The sequence below is a fragment of the Dipodomys merriami genome, unplaced genomic scaffold (genome assembly GCF_024711535.1).
Source record: "Dipodomys merriami isolate MVZ:Mamm:240054 unplaced genomic scaffold, mDipMer1.0.p SCAF_11, whole genome shotgun sequence".
Classification (NCBI taxonomy): domain Eukaryota; kingdom Metazoa; phylum Chordata; class Mammalia; order Rodentia; family Heteromyidae; genus Dipodomys; species Dipodomys merriami.
The window spans coordinates 49663568-49677869 of record NW_027202382.1 but is presented as its reverse complement, the minus strand read 5'-3'; the positions used below and the strand labels follow the sequence as shown (position 1 = coordinate 49677869).

General features: G+C 69.5%; 2 protein-coding genes across 2 annotated transcripts; one reads left to right on the top strand and one right to left on the bottom strand.

Moving 5' to 3' along the window:
- Positions 1 to 1702: 1702 nt before the first annotated feature.
- Positions 1703 to 3464, top strand: Nrarp (NOTCH regulated ankyrin repeat protein). The gene has a single exon (XM_070007061.1). It carries the CDS (start codon positions 2059 to 2061, stop codon positions 2401 to 2403), a length of 345 nt encoding a protein of 114 aa, XP_069863162.1. The 5' UTR covers positions 1703 to 2058; the 3' UTR covers positions 2404 to 3464.
- Positions 3465 to 9534: 6070 nt separating this feature from the next.
- Positions 9535 to 12884, bottom strand: Tor4a (torsin family 4 member A). The gene is made up of 2 exons (XM_070015164.1): positions 12608 to 12884; positions 9535 to 12115 (listed from the first exon to the last, which is right to left on the bottom strand). Exon 2 carries the CDS (start codon positions 12081 to 12083, stop codon positions 10851 to 10853), a length of 1233 nt encoding a protein of 410 aa, XP_069871265.1. The 5' UTR covers positions 12084 to 12115; positions 12608 to 12884; the 3' UTR covers positions 9535 to 10850.
- Positions 12885 to 14302: the final 1418 nt, after the last annotated feature.

Below are 14302 nucleotides of genomic sequence, written 5' to 3'. Positions count from 1 at the left end.
GGGGGCCTAGAGAGAGAAGAGCCCTCATTGTGGCCTTCTGGGGATGGCGGCGGGTGGGCAGCGCGCCCTCAGAATAGGGAGGAGGTGACTGGCAGAGTCCAGCCTGCGAGTCTCCCTAGGTCCAGGCAAGGGTCACAGACAGGAAGATGCAGAGACGCTGGGTCCTCCGGCAGCCTGGCTGGCCCCAAGCGCACACCCTCCAGTCCCCTTTCCCCAGCAGCATCTGGAACAAATGTCCACCTTTTGTTCGTGTCCCTCTGTAAACATTTGGGTGGTGCTTGCTGGGAGCCAGGGCCCCAAAGCCCCCACTCCCCAACCTCAAATTTGGCAGTGTCCAGGAAGACACTGTGAGCCCAGCAACTTGGAGACAGTCGCCCCCGCGGGTCTCCGGGAGCCGGAGCCGCGGACTGCGCGGCCCGGGGGAGCCGGTGCGGCCCCGTCCTAGCTGGACGGTGGGGGCATCCCGGCCACGTCGGTGTGACCCCTGGCCCCTGACCCGGCACGGTGACCTCGGTGTAGGCTCCCACTAGGGCAGAACTGCCACATCAGCCAGACCACCCCGCCCAGGGCTGGCGGGGACGGCCGCCGATTTCACGGCCCATGGCCGCCTGGGTTCCCACACTTGGTTCACACAGGCCCCTTTGTCTGCCGCCTGCTGCGGTGGGAGCCGCACTTTTCTCCCAGGCTTTGCTGGGGCTGCGCGTCTTGCCCAGGCCGGCCGCGGGCTGCGTCCCCACCGGAGCCCCAGCAGGGCCAGCCCTGGGCCCAGCGCTCTGGAGCGCGCGTGGGCTCGGGGTTAGACGCACCCCGAATCCCAGAAGACCAGTGCGGTCCGAGGGGCCCGGGAGGCCCGCCAGGCGGGGCTGCCCCGCACGGGCCGGCGGGCGGCGGGGCGGGGCTTTGTGGCCGCCACCTGCCAGGCCCTGGTCCGGGAAGGAGCTCCCGCACGGCCCCGCACGGCCCGCAGGGCGTCCGCAGCAGGGGCCCGGGGCGCCCGCACGGATCCCCAGCCCGGCTCCGGAAGGAGCCAGGCCCCGGCGTGCGGGCCCCGCTCGGGGGTCCGGAGACCCCTCCTCCTTAATTCCCGGCCCGACGGTTCGCGTCTAGAAACCAGGCGTTCCCGCCTCCACGGACTCCCGCCCGCGGGGGTCGGCCGGGCCGCCAAGGCAGCGGCGAGTGGTCCGTGACCGCTCCCCACGGCGAGCCCCGGGCTCGTCTGGCCAGGGCGGGTCGGGCGGCCGCCCTCCCGGCGCCCGCGGGGAGGCCCGGCCCGCGACCACGCTCGCGGTGCGCGCGGACGCCGCGCTGCGAGCGGCGCGGGCCGGGCCTGACGGGCCGGGCTGGCCGCCCCGGGACTCCGGATTCCCTGGACGGCCAGAAAGGCTGTGGGCCGGCGACGGCGGACGGAGCCGGCGGCCCCGAGCGAGCGGCCCCGGCGGCGCGGAGCGGGGAGCCAAGGAGCCGCCCGGCGATGCCGCCCGGCACAGCCCGGGACCAGCGCCGCGGAGCGCGCGTCCGCGAGGCCCCGCCCCCAAGACGCCCTGGGACACGCCCCACACGCACGGGCACGCCCCTGCCGCCGAGGCCCCGCCCTGGACGCACGAGGCCCCGCCCCCAGACGCCTGCTGTGACGCCCCCAGACGCCAGAGGCCCCGCCCCTGCCCGGGCGCAACCCAATGGCGGGCTCCGGGGCGCGCGCGTCACGGGAGTCCATTGTTATGCAAATATACGGACGCTAAAAGGCGCCCGGGCGCGGCGGGCGACCCAGAACGGCGACGCTGGGGACGCGCGTGGGGACCGCGTGGGAGCGCAGGCCGAGCCCTCAGGGACTGCGGGCGCGGCGCGGCGCGGCGCGGGCTCCGGCTGCTCCCGGCCCCTTCGTCCGCCCGCCCGGGCGTGGCTGAATGCGGCGGGGGCCCCCGGGCGGAGGCTCCTGGCCCCTCACGCCCGCAGCGCGCCGGGCCGGCGTGCGGGGCCCGGGGGCGCGGCGCCCCCCATGCGCCCGGGCGCGCGCCGAGCCCGCCGGGGCCCCGCTCTGAGCCCCGGGCCGGCCGCAGCATGAGCCAGGCCGAGCTGTCCACCTGCTCGGCGCCGCCGACGCAGCGCGTCTTCCAGGAGGCCGTGCGCAGAGGCAACACGGCGGAGCTGCAGTCGCTGCTGCAGAACATGACCAGCTGCGAGTTCAACGTGAACTCCTTCGGGCCCGAGGGCCAGACGGCGCTGCACCAGTCGGTCATCGACGGCAACCTGGAGCTGGTGAAGCTGCTGGTCAAGTTCGGCGCCGACATCCGCCTGGCCAACCGCGACGGCTGGAGCGCGCTGCACATCGCCGCGTTCGGCGGCCACCAGGACATCGTGCTCTATCTCATCACCAAGGCCAAGTACGCGGCCGGCGGCCGGTGACGCCCGCCCTTCCCGCCAACTACCTCGGCGCGCGCCCCGGGGGCCCGGAGCGCGGCGGGCCCCGCCGCCTCCCCGCGCCCGGCCCGGCCCGGCCCCGGCGCCTTCCCACGGCCCCCGCCCTCCGGCCGCCGCGCGCGGGGCGGGGCGGGGCGAGCCCGGCCGCTTTTGAAATCCGAGTCCGGCCGCCGCGAGTTCGGAATCCCGAGATACCGGATCCTCCGCTTTCTCCGGACGGCCACCGGCGCGCGGCCCGGCGGCGGGCGCCCCGGCTTCCGCCTGCCCGCGGCCGGCGCTCGAGCGGAGGCGCCGCGGCCCCGGGGCCCGGGCCCCTCCCGGGCGCGGCGGGCGGGCGCGGGGCGCGCGCGGCTCTGCGCCCAGGAACTTGAGCCTACCCCGTCTCGGTGGCACCGAAAACTCCGCCGGGCCGGCGGTGCTCCCGGCCCCCCGCCCCGCCCCGCGCCAGGCCGGCCGGCCCTCCCCGGCGAGGTCGGTGAAAGGCGACCGGATCTCCACGGCGGAGCGTCCCAGCGTGTGACGGTTGGAACGGTGAGCGCGCCCGGCCTCGGAGCGCGGACCCGCGGGGACGGACCGCGCCGCGCCTGCGCCCTATTTATATTTGGATAAAGCACCTGGAAGCCTGCGCCTCGCGGGCCGCGCGGGGCGGGCGGGGCGGCGCGGGCCCGGCCCGGACGCACCCCTTCCTGGTTTCCGTGGCTCCGTTTTCTATGCAACCCCACACCCTTTCTTGTTTTGATCCTGGGAACTAAGGGAGGCTGAATTATTCACATTTAAATGAGGTTTCCCCTTCATGGAGGCGCCGCTGACCCTGCGTGCAAAAATGGGGAGCGCCTGCGTTCGCAGGTGGGCGCCGGCCGGAGGACACGGGGGAGCCCCGGTGGCCCCGCGGGGGCCGTGGGCGCGGCCCGCCGCCGCCGCTTAGCTGTGCTAGTGAACGTTAAACGTCCCGCGCCCGGGCCTCGGTCCGGAGCGGACGGTAGAGACTTGTAGCCCAGCGTGAAAAATTTATAAATAAATTTTTCATTGGTCTTTTTGTATTAAAAGCAGTTCGCTCATTCTTGGTCTCGGCAAACGTCGTAGAGAGAAACCCTCTTCAGAGACCCCTTCTGCGGCGGCGCTACCTGCACCAGGCTGGGCTCCTGTCCACCTCGTGACAGAGGGCCTGGCCTGTTCCACGGCCACATCCAGGCTGGCCACGGACAGGACTGTGGGATGCCAGGGGACCGGGTCGGGCAGCCTGTGTCGGCACCGGAGGGCCCCCGAGCAGACAGACACACAGCCCCTTTGGTCCTCTCGTGGGAAGACCTGCGGGAGCCCTTCCCCTTCCCAGCCCTGGAGGGAACTGGCCATGCTCCCCTCACCGGCTGCAGTCCTGTGGCTTAGATCGGGACGTCACAGTGCTCACCCTGAACAGGAAAAACCCTGCAGGCAAGGCAGAGCCCCTGACCCGCCCGGCCTGCGTGAGGCTCAGTCTACTGCAGGACCCCTTTTCTGGGGCGGGGGAGGGAAGCAGAGGCCACCTGCTGGGGGCACGGGTTTGCAGGGCACATCCTGAACTAGCGATTGGCAAGGAGATCAGAGAAGGGGCAGGCAGGCCGAGCCGCCTCAGGCTGTGAGGCCACCGCTCCTGAGCAGGCCTGCCGGCCCTGCCACTACCCAGGTGAAGAGGGATGCGTACTATGCCAGAGACTGAAGGCCGGTGCCCACCGCCCATCCTAAGCAGACCTTAGCAGAGACCACCGGGGCCAGCTGGAGGCTGCCAGCCAGGTGTCACAGGAGCTGCCACAAGATCCGGGACATGTCTGTGACCAGACCTGGGCAATTCTGAGGCCATGCAACTGCACCCAGCAGCCATCACCTTTCTCCTGACCACTGCCAGGAGGTGACGGGCTCAGGAAGAAGCCATTTACCGAGGGGGCGGCGGGCTGACGTCCTCTCACCTGTGTGGGGTCTGATGTCCTCTCACCTGTGTGTGTGGGGGGCTGACGTCCTCTCACCTGTGTGGGGGGAGCTGACGTCCTCTCAACCTGTGTGTGTGGGGGGCTGACGTCCTCTCACCTGTGTGTGTGGGGGGCTGACGTCCTCTCACCTGTGTGGGGGGGGCTGACGTCCTCTCACCTGTGTGTGGGGGGGCTGACGTTCTCTCACCTGTGTGTGTGGGGGCCTGACGTCCTCTCACCTGTGTGTGGGGGGCTGACGTCCTCTCACCTGTGTGTGGGGGGGGCTGACGTCCTCTCACCTGTGGGGGGGGCTGACGTTCTCTCACCTGTGTGTGGGGGGCTGACGTCCTCTCACCTGTATGTGGGGGGGGCTGACGTCCTCTCACCTGTGTGTGTGTGGGGGCTGACGTCCTCTCACCTGTGTGTGTGGGGGGCTGACGTCCTCTCACCTGTGTGTGGGGGGGCTGACGTTCTCTCACCTATGTGTGTGGGGGGCTGACGTCCTCTCACCTGTGTGTGGGGGGCTGACGTCCTCTCACCTGTGTGTGGGGGGGGCTGACGTCCTCTCACCTGTGTGTGGGGGGCTGACGTCCTCTCACCTGTGTGTGGGGGGGCTGACGTCCTCTCACTTGTGTGTGGGGGGCTGACGTCCTCTCACCTGTGTGTGGGGGGCTGACGTCCTCTCACCTGTGTGTGGGGGGGGCTGACGCCCTCTCACCTGTGTGGGGGGGGGCTGACGCCCTCTCACCTGTGTGTGGGGGGCTGACGTCCTCTCACCTGTGTGGGGGGGGGGCTGACGTCCTCTCACCTGTGTGGGGGGGGGGCTGACGTCCTCTCACCTGTGTGTGGGGGGCTGACGTCCTCTCACCTGTGTGGGGGGGGGGCTGACGCCCTCTCACCTGTGTGTGTGGGGGGCTGACGTCCTCTCACCTGTGTGTGGGGGGGGGCTGACGTTCTCTCACCTGTGGGGGGACTGATACTCTCCTTCCAAGGAGCAGGTCAGGGGCCCCGGGGATCCTGGAGCTCTCTCCTGGGGAACACATTTGGAGAGAGCCCTCACTGGCTCCCTACGCAGTCTTCTCCCCTGCAGCCACCGGGGAGCAGGCGGCCTGGTGTCTCCCTGGCAGGTGGAGACAGAGCACACAGAGGTCTTCACCCCGCAGGGCTCACTCCAAAGCCAAGGTCTCCTCGCCCTGCAGAGGGGGAAGGCCCCACCGGGAGCGCCCAGAGCCAGGGGCAGTGCTCCCGGAGAGCAGCTCAGAGACAAGGTGGCCAGGGCGGGCTGAGAGCCAGGCTGTTTGTGGGGCGGGACCGGCGTCCTCTGAGCAGGACCAGAACCAAGTGGCTGTCTGCTGCCCTCGGCCCTCGATTGCGGCCTGGGCACGCTGTCCTTCCCAGCCTCCACTCGCGAGATGCCAATGGCAGCAGGGACAGAGGAGTCCGCCGTACAGGCCGGTCTCCTGGCCACCTAGAGTTGGACAGGTGGCCTGTGCAGGTGACTCGGGTCCTGGCCGCCAGACCTGCAAGTGCCTGCCCAGCCAGGGGACGGTGCAGAGAGGGGTGGGTGTGTCCAGTGCAGAGATGGGGGTGTCCAGTGCGGGGGGGGGGGTGTCAGGTGGGAGTGGAGCAGAGCAGGCGGGGGCGGAGCAGGTGACTGAGACACCGCTCAGACAGGAGGGACCAGGTGAGGCCAGGCACTCTGGGTCCTCTGCGTCATTGCTGCCCAGCCTGCACTGGGAGGGGGTGCTGCGGTGAGTCCAGGAGAGGTGCACAGAAGCGGCTGGCCAGCCAGGAAAGGAGGGTGGGACACAGCCCGGGAAGAGAAGGTGCACTGGACGGACTATAGAGAGACAGCGGACGCAGGAAGGGAGCACACACATGGAGGGGCAGGAAGGGGTGCGCACGGGGTGGGGGTGGGAGGCGGGGTGCGCACGGGGTGGGGGTGGGAGGCGGGGTGCGCACGGGGTGGGGGTGGGAGGCGGTGGGCACGGGGTGGGGGTGGGAGGCGGTGGGCACGGGGTGGGGGTGGGAGGCGGTGGGCACGGGGTGGGGGTGGGAGGCGGGGTGCGCACGGGGTGGGGGTGGGAGGCGGGGTGCGCACGGGGTGGGGGTGGGAGGCGGTGGGCACGGGGTGGGGGTGGGAGGCGGTGGGCACGGGGTGGGGGTGGGAGGCGGGGTGCGCACGGGGTGGGGGTGGGAGGCGGGGTGCGCACGGGGTGGGGGTGGGAGGCGGTGGGCACGGGGTGGGGGTGGGAGGCGGTGGGCACGGGGTGGGGGTGGGAGGCGGGGTGCGCAGGGGGTGGGGGTGGGAGGCGGGGTGCGCACGGGGTGGGGGTGGGAGGCGGTGGGCACGGGGTGGGGGTGGGAGGCGGTGGGCACGGGGTGGGGGTGGGAGGCGGTGGGCACGGGGTGGGGGTGGGAGGCGGTGGGCACGGGGTGGGGGTGGGAGGCGGGGTGCGCACGGGGTGGGGGTGGGAGGCGGGGTGCGCACGGGGTGGGGGTGGGAGGCGGGGTGCGCACGGGGTGGGGGTGGGAGGCGGGGTGCGCACGGGGTGGGGGTGGGAGGCGGTGGGCACGGGGTGGGGGTGGGAGGCGGTGGGCACGGGGTGGGGGTGGGAGGCGGGGTGCGCACGGGGTGGGGGTGGGAGGCGGGGTGCGCACGGGGTGGGGGTGGGAGGCGGTGGGCACGGGGTGGGGGTGGGAGGCGGTGGGCACGGGGTGGGGGTGGGAGGCGGGGTGCGCACGGGGTGGGGGTGGGAGGCGGGGTGCGCACGGGGTGGGGGTGGGAGGCGGGGTGCGCACGGGGTGGGGGTGGGAGGTGGTGCAAATGAGGTTGGCAGAGAGGCAGGGACGGTGAAGAGCGGACCGCTCCGGCCCCGCGGTGGGGGACCCAGCCCGACATCCCAGCCTGGATCCCGGCTCCCATCCTCGGGGTCCCTCCGGGTCCCCAGCGGAGAGCGGCGCGGCGCTGCTGCCCCCCTGTGGCCGCCCGGCGCGCTCGCGCCCCGCTGCGCCCTCCCTGCCCGGCACCCCTCTCCCGCCTGCCCTGGCTGCGGACTTTGGGCACCGCTGTAAGGGAGAGTCTGCGCCGGGCCGGGCGGCGGCGGACGGGCGCCTGTGAGCGGGACTGGGGGACGACAGGGGCCTTGGACTGGGAGAGCAAGGCCCAGGAGCTGGGCTCAGGGCCGTGGGGCCAGACGCACATGCTCGCCAGGATCTCAACGCAGAGCTGCCTCAGCCTGGGGCGACTTGAAAAGGGCCAGCGGGTGGTGGCTAGCGCTGTGAACTGCAGAAGGGGGCTGGGCCCAGTGAGGGCCAGATGCCCGCAGAGGCCATGGGCAGCATTCAGAGGACATGGAGGACATGTGGACACAGAGTGGCCTCTGGCTCTGCACTTGGCACGTATGGAGCTGGAAGGAGATATTCCGGGGCCCCAAAAGGCAAAGGTGGCCGCCAGGGCATGCAGGTGCTCCCTGTGGACAGTCTGGGACAGGCCACGCTGCCCACAGAGCAGGACACAGATCATGTCCTTCAGGACAGCCAGAGCAGGCCCCAAACTTGAGTATCTGCCTAGCTCGCTGGAGGCTCTGAATTGAAAGGAAAAGGTTCTTTCATCTTAATTGAGGTTGGGGGAAAACCCTTAGGTTTATCGTTCACATTCCTAAGATATGCATAATTAGCACACAATAAATGTAGCATCATGATAAATTCTGATAAACATGATACATTGTGACAGACATTTATGCCCAAATAACCAATACTATCAGAATGTCAAAAAGCCGTCCCAAGCAGGCCCCAGTGGCTCACTGAAATCTTGTAGTTCAAAGCCAGCCCCAGCAGGAAAGTCTGTGAGACTCTCCAATTAACCTCCAGAAAATTAGAAGAAGGCACTGTGGCTCAAGTTGGTAGAGCTAGCCTTGAGCAAAAGAAGCTCAGGGACAGTGTCCAAGCCCTGAGTTCAAGCCCTAGTTCTGGGGCTTTGAACACAAAACACAATTTTATTTCTTTTCTTCCTTTTTTTTTTTTTTTCCTTGTCAGTTCTGGGGCTTGGACTCAAGGACTGGGCACTGCCCTTGAGCTTTTGCTCAAGGCTAGCACTCTACCACTTGAGTCACAGCGCCACTTCCAGCTTTTTCTATGTGGTGCTGAGGAACTGAACCCAGGGCTTCATATGTGCAAGGTGAGCACTCTACCACTGAGCCACCTTCCCAGCCCCTCTTCCCTTTTTTTGGATGGGAGAGGCAATAGTAGAGTTTAAACTCAGGACCTCAAGTTTGCAGGGTTTGCTTGCGTAGCTGGTGCTCTACCAAGTGAGCCATACATCCAACCCGGGTTTTTGTTAGGTATTTTGAAGCTCTTTCTGCCTGGGCTGACTCTACTGCAGCCTCTGACCCCAGCCTCTGAGGAGCTGGGAATATAGGTGTGAGCCTCCAGTGCCCAGCATCCCCAGGGTTTATCCCTGCCAGAGAAAGGGAAGGAAGGAAAAAAGAAAAACATATACATAGGCATACTAGCCACATTGGAACCTTGGATTTTGAGCCCTCATGATCATTAAGCAGATGCTGTACCACTTGGACCATACCTCTGGCCTTAGTTTTTTTTTTAATTTTTTTGGGTCTGGCTGTGGGGCCTGAACTCTGGGCCTGGGCACTGTCCCTCAGCTCAAGGCTAGCGCTCTACCACTTGAGCCACAGTGCTACTTCCGGCTTTTTTCTGTTTGCTTATGTGGTGCTGAGGAATCGAATCCAGGGCCTCATGCATGCAAGGCAAGCGCTCTACCACTGAGCCACCTTCCCAGCCCGCCTTAGTTATTTTTTAAATAGGATCTCCAGTTTATACTCTGGCTGTTCACACTTCCCGAGTAGCTTGGGAGGACAGGTGTGAAATTCTGCATCTGCTATTGGTTGAGATAGGGTCTCCAGAACGTTCTGCCAGGCCTTGAACCCAAGACCTTCCTGATCTCCACCTCCTGGATTGCAGGCAAGCGCCACAGTGCCCGGTGAGCTGCGAAGTTCACGTGGCCCCTGGTCCTATGTCGGTTTACCAAAAATACCTGATTCGTGGCGCCTTTGAAATTGGAGGCCTGGAGGGAAACTGAGGGGTCCACCGCTGGAGGGGACGACCCGGCAGGCCTTTCTCGGCGCTGCCAGGCCAAGCAGACAAAAAGCCCACGGAGGCGTAGCCGCGCAGCGCGGCGGGCAGGTTTATTCACAAGCGGGGCTGGGCCCCGGGTCAACGCAGAATAAATAAGGGCTCCTCCCACGCTGGCGGGTCTGCGGGGCGGGGCGGGGGCGCGGCGGGGACATGGCGGGGCGTGGCGGGGGCTTGGTGGGGTGGGGGCGTGGCGGGGGCTTGGTGGGGTGGGGGCGGGGTGGGGGCGCGGCGTGGCGGGGACATGGCGGGGCGTGGCGGGGGGGGCTTGGTGGGGTGGGGGCGGGGCGGGGGCTTGGTGGGGTGGGGGCGGGGTGGGGGCGCGGCGGGGCGGGGACATGGCGGGGCGTGGCGGGGGCTTGGTGGGGTGGGGGCGTGGCGGGGGCTTGGTGGGGTGGGGGCGGGGCGGGGGCGCGGCGGGGTGGGGGCGGGGCGGGGGCGCGGCGGGGCGAGAGCCCGGGGCCCCTCAGACCCTCCCCTCGCGGGGCTCGGGAGCCCCCAGCCTCAGCCCCTCGCCCGCACTGCCCGGCCCGTCTTCCGCACTTTAGAGGCCGCTAGGGCGGAGGGGTCGGCGGGCAAGGAGGGGTGGGCCGGGCAGGGAGGAGTCGCCCGGGCAGGACCTGGGCGGGCCCTCCGAGGCACTGACCCCGGGCTCCACCCGCGGCCCACGGTCTCTCGACCACCAGCCGAGGCCCGTGAGGGGTCGGGCGCCGCCGCCTGGCGACAACACTGAGACCCCAGCGGCCAAGGGGCCCTGAGTCCGCAGATTCTCCGCGGCCCGGGAGAGCGAGAGTGAGAGCGGAGCCGGCCCGCCCGCGGAGGCGCCGGGAAGACTTTGGCAAGGGCGGCCAGGGGCACGGAGAAGCCCGTCTCGGAGGAGTCGTCTCGCGGCCCGCCCAGGAAGCGGCGCCGGGCGCCTCCCTCTACCCCGGGCGGCCACGCCCACCCCGCCGGCCACGCCCACCCCGCCCGCCCTGCCCACCCGCCGGCCACGCCCACCCGGGCTCCTGAAAACACCGGCGGGCGCCGCCCTCACAGACAGTGGCCCAGAAGGGACCCGGTGGCGGGCCGGGGGTCCCCGCGCTGGAAGCCAAGCCCCACCCTTGGACAGCCGGCTCCAAGGCAGCTCTGCACGGCGTCAGGGCCCTGCAGCAGGTTCGTGGCCGAGGCGGGGACTTGGAGGCGAGGGGCCCGCCGGAATCCCCTGCCGTCACCCGAGTCTCCCCTCTGCACGCTTGGGGGCTCCGGACCCGCCATGGGCCCCTAGGTGGCGCCGGGTTGGACCAGCCCCGGCCTCCTTTCCCGCTTCCGCCGCCGACCCAGAAGCCAGGGCCCGGGCTACAGCAGGTTCACGGCGGCCACCACCTGCTTGCAGCCCGTGACCGCGAACTCACGGCCGGCCACGCGGTAGTAGCTGAGCTGCGCGGCCAGGCGCTCGGCGCGGGCCCGGTCCGGGAAGAAGCCCTCCCCGGCCATCTCGTCCTGGAAGCAGCCGATCACGTCCTGCTTGTCCAGCAGCACGAAGGGCACGATGGCCGCGGTCTGCCACAACGGGTGCTCCCGGGCCAGGAGCGCGCGGAGCCGGGCGCGCAGCTCCTCCTCGGCCCGCGCGGCGGCCGCGGCGTCCAGGCCCGGCGGCGAGCGGGAGGCGTTGTGCGGGGCGCGAGAGGCCTGGTGCAGCACGAACCGCGTGATCTCCGCCCCGCCGGCGCCGCTGAGCAGCACGTAGATGGCGTTGCGGAAGCGGTGCGGGCGCTGCGGCTGCAGGAGGCCGTGCAGCTCGTCCAGCAGCGCAGGCGGCAGCAGCTCGGCCTCGTCCAGCACCAGGAGCGGCGTCTTCTCGGCGGCCTCGGCCCGCGCCACCACGTCGGACACGCGGCGCGCCAGGTCCCGGCGGCAGCGCGGCGCGGCGCGCGGCTCGGGGCAGTGGTGGCGCGCGTGGTACAGCAGGACGGGCGCCCCGCCGGGCACGGCGCGGAAGTGGCGCGCCAGCAGGCGGCCCGCCAGGCTCTTGCCCACGCCGCGGGGCCCGAGCAGCGCCAGCAGGAGCGGGCGGCCGTGCGCGTGCGTGGCCAGGTAGTCCCGCAGCAGCGCCACGACGCGGCTCACGGCGGCCGGCTGGCCGAGCACGGCGCCCCGCAGCGCTTTCTCCAGCCCGTCCAGGTCGTAGCGCAGCGCGTTGTCGTCGAGGTTCTCGATGGCGTTGAGCACCTGGAAGCCCACGATGGCCACCAGCAGCCACAGGCAGCGCTGTGCGCGGCTCCGGCGCTCGGCGCGCGGCCGGGGCTTGCGGGAGGCCTCGGGGTAGAGCACCAGGCGGCTGCGCCGGCGCCTCCTGCGCGGGGCCCGGGGAGGCGGCTCCGCCGGGCCGTCGAAGGTGAAGAACCGGGGCTCGGTGCGCGCAGCGCCGGGACTACCGCCCGGCCCGGCCGGCCCGGGTCCCTGGAGGCGCCGCTTGCGCAGGACGCGCACCCGGCGGCGCAGGCGGAGCACGGCGCGCACCGGCGCCAGCACGGCGGGGCCGCGGGCGCGGGGGGCCGCGGGGTCCGGGGCCGGCGGGGCGCGGTCCATGGCGCAGGAGCCCTCGGCGCTCAGATCCCGCCCTACGACAGCAAGAGGAGAAGCTCGGTCCCCGGACCCCGCCGCGGCCCTCCCGAACCTACGGGACCGCGCCCCGCGGGAGCGAGCGAGCCCCGCCTGCCCGGCCCGGACGACCAGGAAGCCCGGCCGCAATGCAAATCTTCCGGCCGGGCCCAGGGGAAGCGGCGGGGGGAGGGGGCGGGCGCGTTATCGGGCGGCCGCCGGCTTCCTGGAGCAGGCGGCGGACCCCGGCCGAGGGCCCGGCCGCACCAGCGCCCGAGCCGGGGGCCGTCGGGGGCCGCCGCGTGGAGGCGGCGGGCGGCGTGTCCACGCGCTCGGGGCCCGGAGCTGGAGGTCCGCAGGAAGCAGTGCGCTGCCGGGGCCCCGCAGCCTCCACGCCCACCACGGGGCGGGGGCCCCCGCGGGACAGGGTGGGAAATGGGCAGAAAGGGGGCGGGAAAGGCCGGAGCCCGGGCGAGGAGGCTGGCCTCGAACCCGGGACCGGGCCACCCTACCTGCAGCTCCGCCGCGCTCGGGCGGCGCGCGGGGGTGAGGCGGGCGGGCCAGGGCCTCCCGCCGCCGAGGCCGGGACGGCGGCCTCACCTGCAGGCCGCGGGACCGGAGCGGAGCCAGCCCGGGAGTTTCCGCTTCGACGCAGAGGAAGTGAGTCAGGGGAGAGGCAGGGCGGGACGGGGGCCGGGCGGGGGCGGACGGAGGCCCAGTGGAGGGGGCCTGGCCGGTCAGCCCCAGCTCGCTGGGCCGCGCGGCTCTGCCCCCGAACCCTGGCCTGGCCCGGGGCGGCCCCTAGGGCAGCCCTCCCCCAGCCTCTCCCCTTCCTGTCAGCCTGCTGCTCCAGGACTGTCCTACAGCTGGGGAGAGCACCCACTGGCAGGGACCTGAGGAGCAAGTTTAGAAAGAACTTGGGGCCAAGATCTGGAAGACCGGCTCGGAGGCCTCAGACCCACATAGCCCCCGGTGTGCTGGAAGTTGTGTTGCAGACCTTAACAGGACCTTGCCACACGGCCCACTCTTTATTTTTTATTTTTTGCCAGTCCTGGAGCCTGAACTCAGGGCCTGGGCGCTGTCCCTGAGCCTCTCTGTGCTCAAGGCTAGCACTCTACCACCTGAGTCACAGCACCACTTTGGGCTTTTTCTGTTAATGTGGTGCTGAGGAATCAAACCCAGGGCTTCCCAGCCCAGGCCCACTCGTGAGCTGCTGGAGCACAGCCACAGGGATCACTGCCACCAACCTGAGGAGTCCCTCACTGCCCAGTGGACTCACCAGGCCGCTGCCCTCCTAGGGCCTAATCCTTTGCTGTGCTTGCCCCTCGGCCCACCCCTGCCTCATCCCAAGCAAGCAGGAGCCAGAGGACACCAGCACCTTCCACCAGCCCTCCTTTGCAAGCATGGCCTCAGCTCAGCAACGTGCCAGCGACCCCAGCCTTGTCTGGCTCCACCAGGTCATTCTCAATACCCTATCTCCACTCTTTCAAAGCAAGCAGGCCCAGAACTGGGAGCACAAGTCTGCAATTCTAGCTACTCAGATAGCTGAAATCAGAGGACCTGAGCAAGCAAGCTAGTGAGCAAGCAAATCCACAGAGGAACGGTTAAAGGGGGCAAAGGAGTTTCATTAGTTGGTCTGCAACCCTGTCTTGGGTTACCTCAGAACTAGGAGCAGCTGCAACCTCCAAAGGGGCCTCCTTCCCACAAGCCTCTCGGATCTGCAGGCCGCTCTGCTCTCCCAGGCCTCTCCCATCTCCATAGACCTCTTAGCCCTGTGAGGGCCTCTCAGGCTAGCCCAGGCCTTCCGGACCTCCCTGCCGCCTCCCGGGCACTGCTCCATTCCCGGAGCTATGCCACTGGCCATGTCTTACAGTGTTCCTTCCCCCTCCATCTCCACCCTGCAATCCTCGGCTCTATATCCCGTGGCCCACAGGCGGGACTTCCTGCCCCTTAGGTTCTCACAGATTGTGGTTCAAGACCAGCCCTGGCAGACAAATCAGGTAATTTTTTTTTTTTTTGGTCAGTTGTGGGGCTTGAACTCTGGGCCTGGGCGCTGTTCCTCAGCTCTTCAGCTCAAGGCTAGCACTCTACCACTTGAGCCACGGCGCCACTTCCGATTATCTGGTGGTTTATTGGAGATAAGAGTTTCATGGACCTGCCGGGCGCTGGTGGCTCACGCCTGTAATCCTAGCTACTCAGGAGGCTGA